At 50.5% G+C, this 3792-nt stretch overlaps 1 protein-coding gene across 4 annotated transcripts in view; it reads right to left on the bottom strand.

Annotated features, from left to right (window-relative positions):
* enpp2 (ectonucleotide pyrophosphatase/phosphodiesterase 2) overlaps window positions 1-3792 on the bottom strand; it is a 69741-nt gene that overhangs the window by 20885 nt on the left and 45064 nt on the right. For all 4 annotated transcript variants that reach the window (XM_032517946.1, XM_032517948.1, XM_032517945.1 and 1 more), the window contains one exon: window positions 44-116. In XM_032517946.1, coding sequence (XP_032373837.1) covers window positions 44-116 — 73 coding nt within the window. The remainder of the gene's footprint in view (window positions 1-43; window positions 117-3792) is intronic.

Below are 3792 nucleotides of genomic sequence, written 5' to 3'. Positions count from 1 at the left end.
ACACACACACACACACACACACACACACACACAAGGTACTCACTTCTATGCTCATGGGTCCCATTTTGTGTCCATATATGTCGGGTTGTTCAGAGTGCATGGCGTAAACGTAGGGTCTGAAACAAGATGCAAGTCACACTGCAGATGTGTTTTTTGTGGTGCTGATAGTAATAATCAGTAATATTACCTTCTTAATACCTTCTACCTTCTTTAGAGTACTTAATCTGATAGAGGCAGCAGTACTGTCAATAACTGAAGCAGTGATGGCAGCAGCAGCCACAGTATGTACAACTGCAACTACCGTGGTTCAGTATTGTGGTAGTAGTATAAGAAGTAGCAGTACTAGCAGTAATAATAGAGGTAGTAGTTGTAGCAGCAATGTTATCTGTGTTCCGGGTGGGAAATTAGCACCTGCCACCAGCCGATGGCGGGTGACTTTGCCTTGTATACCAGCCACAGTGGAGTGTGGAGTGACTGTTGTTTGTGCATATGCACCAAACAGGAGTTCGGAGTATTCGGCCTTCTTGGAGACCTTGAATGGAGTCCTGTATGGGGCTCCAGTAGGGGACTCTATAGTTCTGCTGGGGGACTTTAACGCACACATGGGCAATGATGGAGATACTTGGAGAGGCGTGATTGGGAGGAACGGCCTCCTTGATCTGAACCAGAGTGGTTGTCTGTTGTTGGACTTCTGTGCTAGTCATGGATTGTCCATAACAAACACCCTGTTTGAACATAGGGATGCTCATAAGTGTACGTGGTACCAGAGCACCCTAGGCCAAAGGTCAATGATCGATTTATAATCGTTTCACTGATCTGAGGCCGTATGTTTTGGACACTCTGCCCTCTCTGAAAGAGGGGCAAGCTGTCAACTGATCACCATCTGATGGTGAGTTGGGTCAGGGGATGGGAGGACTCTGGACAGACCTGGTAGCCCAAAGTCGTAGTGCGGGTAAATTGGAACGTCTGGAGGAGGCCCCTGTCCGACGGACTTTCAACTCACACCTCCGGCGGAGCTTTTCGTGCATCCCGTGTAGGCTGGGGCATTGAACCTGAGTGACAATGTTCAAAGTTCCCAGCTGCGGCGGGAGCTGCGGTCTAGGTCTTAGGTGCCTCAGGGGCGGTAACCCACGAACAGCCTGTGGACACCGGTGGTCAGGGCAGCCATCCGACTGCCTCCGGGGTCCTTCCGGGATATGTTTCCCGGAGGACTCCAGAGGCAGTTGCAAGGTACCGACGGGCCCGAAGGCTGCAGCCTCTCCGTGACAGAGGCAAAGCAGCGGGTGTTGGAAAGTTTGGAGAAGACATGGAGAAGGACTTTCGGTCGGCACCAAGGTGCTTCTGAAAAACTGTTCGCCACCTCAGGAGGGGAAACGGGGACTCATCCAAGCTGTATACAGTAAGGATGGGACGCTGGACCTCAACTGGGAGGTAATAGAGCAGTGGAAGGAGCACTTTGAGGAACTACTAAATCCGCTGACACGTCCTCTGTGGTGGAGCAAAGCTGGAGGATGATGGGGGACTGTCGTCAATTTCCCTGGAGGAGGTCGCTGAGGTAGTCAAACAACTACGCAGCGCAAAGCCCCAGGGATTGATGAGATCCGTCCAGAAATGCTGAAAGCTCTGGGTGTGGAGGGGCTGTCTTGTTGACACGCCTCTTTAACTTGCGTGGAAGTCTGGGACGGTGCCTAAGGAGTGGCAGACTGGGGGTGGTTCCCCTCTTCAAAAAGGGGGACCAGAGGTGTGTTGCTAATTCGGGATATCACACTTCTCAGCCTCCCTGGTAAAGTCTACTCCAAGTGGCTGGAAAGGAGGGTTCGGCCGATAGTCGAACCTCGGATTGAACAGGAACAATGCGGATTCCGTCCTGGTCGTGGAACAACGGATCAGATCTTTACTCTCGCAAGGATCCTGGAGGGAGCCTGGGATTATACCCAACCAGTCTACTGTGTTTTTGTGATCTGGAGAAGGCGTTGACCGGGTCCCCCAGGAGAAACTGTGGGAGGTGCTGCGGGAGTATGGGGTGAGGGGTCCCTTCTTAGGGCCATCCAATCTCTGTATGACCAAAGCGAGAGCTGTGTCCGGTTCTCGGCAGTAGTCGGACTCGTTCCAGGTGAGGGTTGGCCTCCGCCAGGGCTGCGCTTTGTCACCATTCCTGTTTAAAGTATTTATGGACAGGATATCGAGGCGTATCGGCGGGGAGGGGTTGCAGTTTGGTGGGCTCAAGATCTCATTGCTGCTTTTTGCAGATGATGTGGTCCTGATGGCATCATCGGTCTGTACCTTCAACACTCACTGGATCGGTTCGCAGCTGAGTGTGAAGCAGCTGGGATGAGGATCAGCACTTCAAAATCTGAGGCCATGGTTCTCAGTAGGAAACCGATGGAGTGCTTTCTTTAGGTAGGGAGTGAGTCCTTACCCCAAGAGAAGAGTTTAAGTACCTTGGGTCTTGTTCGCGAGTGAGGACTATGGAGCGTGAGATTGGTCGGAGAATCGGAGCAGCCGGTGCGGTATTACATTCTGTTTATCGCACCGTTTGTGACAAAGGGAGCTGAGCCAGAAGGCAAAGCTCTTGATCTACGGGGCAATTTTCGTTCCTACCCTCACCTATGGTCATGAAGGCTGGGTCATGACCGAAAGAACGAGATCCAGGGTACAAGCGGCCGAATGGGTTTCCTCAGGAGGGTGGCTGGCGTCTCCCTTAGAGATAGGGGAGAAGCTCAGTCATCCGAGAGGAGCTCGGAGTGGAGCCGCTGCTCCTTCGCGTCGAAAGGAGCCAGTTGAGGTGGTTCGGGCATCTGGTAAGGATGCCTCCTGGCGCCTCCGTGGGGAGGTTTTCCAGGCACGTCCAGCTTGGAGGAGGACTCGGGAAGACCCAGGACAAGGTGGAGAGATTATATCTCCAACCTGCCTAGGAACGCCTCGGATCCCCCAGTCGGAGCTCGTTGATGTGGCTCGGGAAAGGGAAGTTTGGGGTCCTCTACTGGAGCTGCTGCCCCGCGACCCGATACGGATAAGCGTTCGAAGATGGATGGACTTAAAGCTGAAAAAAAACAGGTCCAAGGAAATTATCTTGCAAAAACTTCAAAAGCCTCTATTTGAAAAGCTTAGAAGGCTGTTTGTGTCCTACGCGTAGGTTGTTACCAAGCTCTATTTTTAATGTGCTAACCATTCAATATGAAATAGCCATTTGAATAAAGGTTTTTTAACTACTGCAGGAAGAGTGTCTTGGACAATTTTTTTATTTTGTGTTCCCTTCCTTAAAGCACCTTCATGATTTATCTGAACTTCTGAGCACCGCTGACCTTGTTTCTTCTAATAACTTACAGCTGTTGGCAGCTATTCATGATCTTCAACGGCTTTTCGCCATTAACAAAACGAGAAAGTTTCATCATCAGAGGTTCTAATGGATCGGCGAGCACAATAAGCTACGTTCAGACCAAAAGAAAAAGCAATCCGGCAATTTTTAGCAGGTTGTTCCGTGGTGGGAGTGTCACTGAAATACCCCATTTGTGTGACGTCTTGTTTGGTTATTTAACCCCCAACGGAGCACCGTTAGACTTCATATTTCAGTCACTGTTTCCATCAGATTGTTTATAGAGCCACATTTCGACCACTTTGAGTTAGCTTCATTTCGAGAGAGAAAGATGAGGCGAAAAGACACGAACAGACAGATCAACTGTGCTTGTAATTGTTGTTGAAACATTTAGCTATTATACAATTCCCGGGCAGTTCAGTGCTTCCCGTGACAGCGAAAAAGGCAGTGATGTTTCCTGTACGGGACTCTCACAG

This window comes from Etheostoma spectabile, chromosome 6 (genome assembly GCF_008692095.1).
Source record: "Etheostoma spectabile isolate EspeVRDwgs_2016 chromosome 6, UIUC_Espe_1.0, whole genome shotgun sequence".
NCBI classification, from domain to species: domain Eukaryota; kingdom Metazoa; phylum Chordata; class Actinopteri; order Perciformes; family Percidae; genus Etheostoma; species Etheostoma spectabile.
The sequence above is the reverse complement of the archived record's forward strand: the minus strand, read 5'-3'. Positions and strand labels throughout refer to the sequence as shown.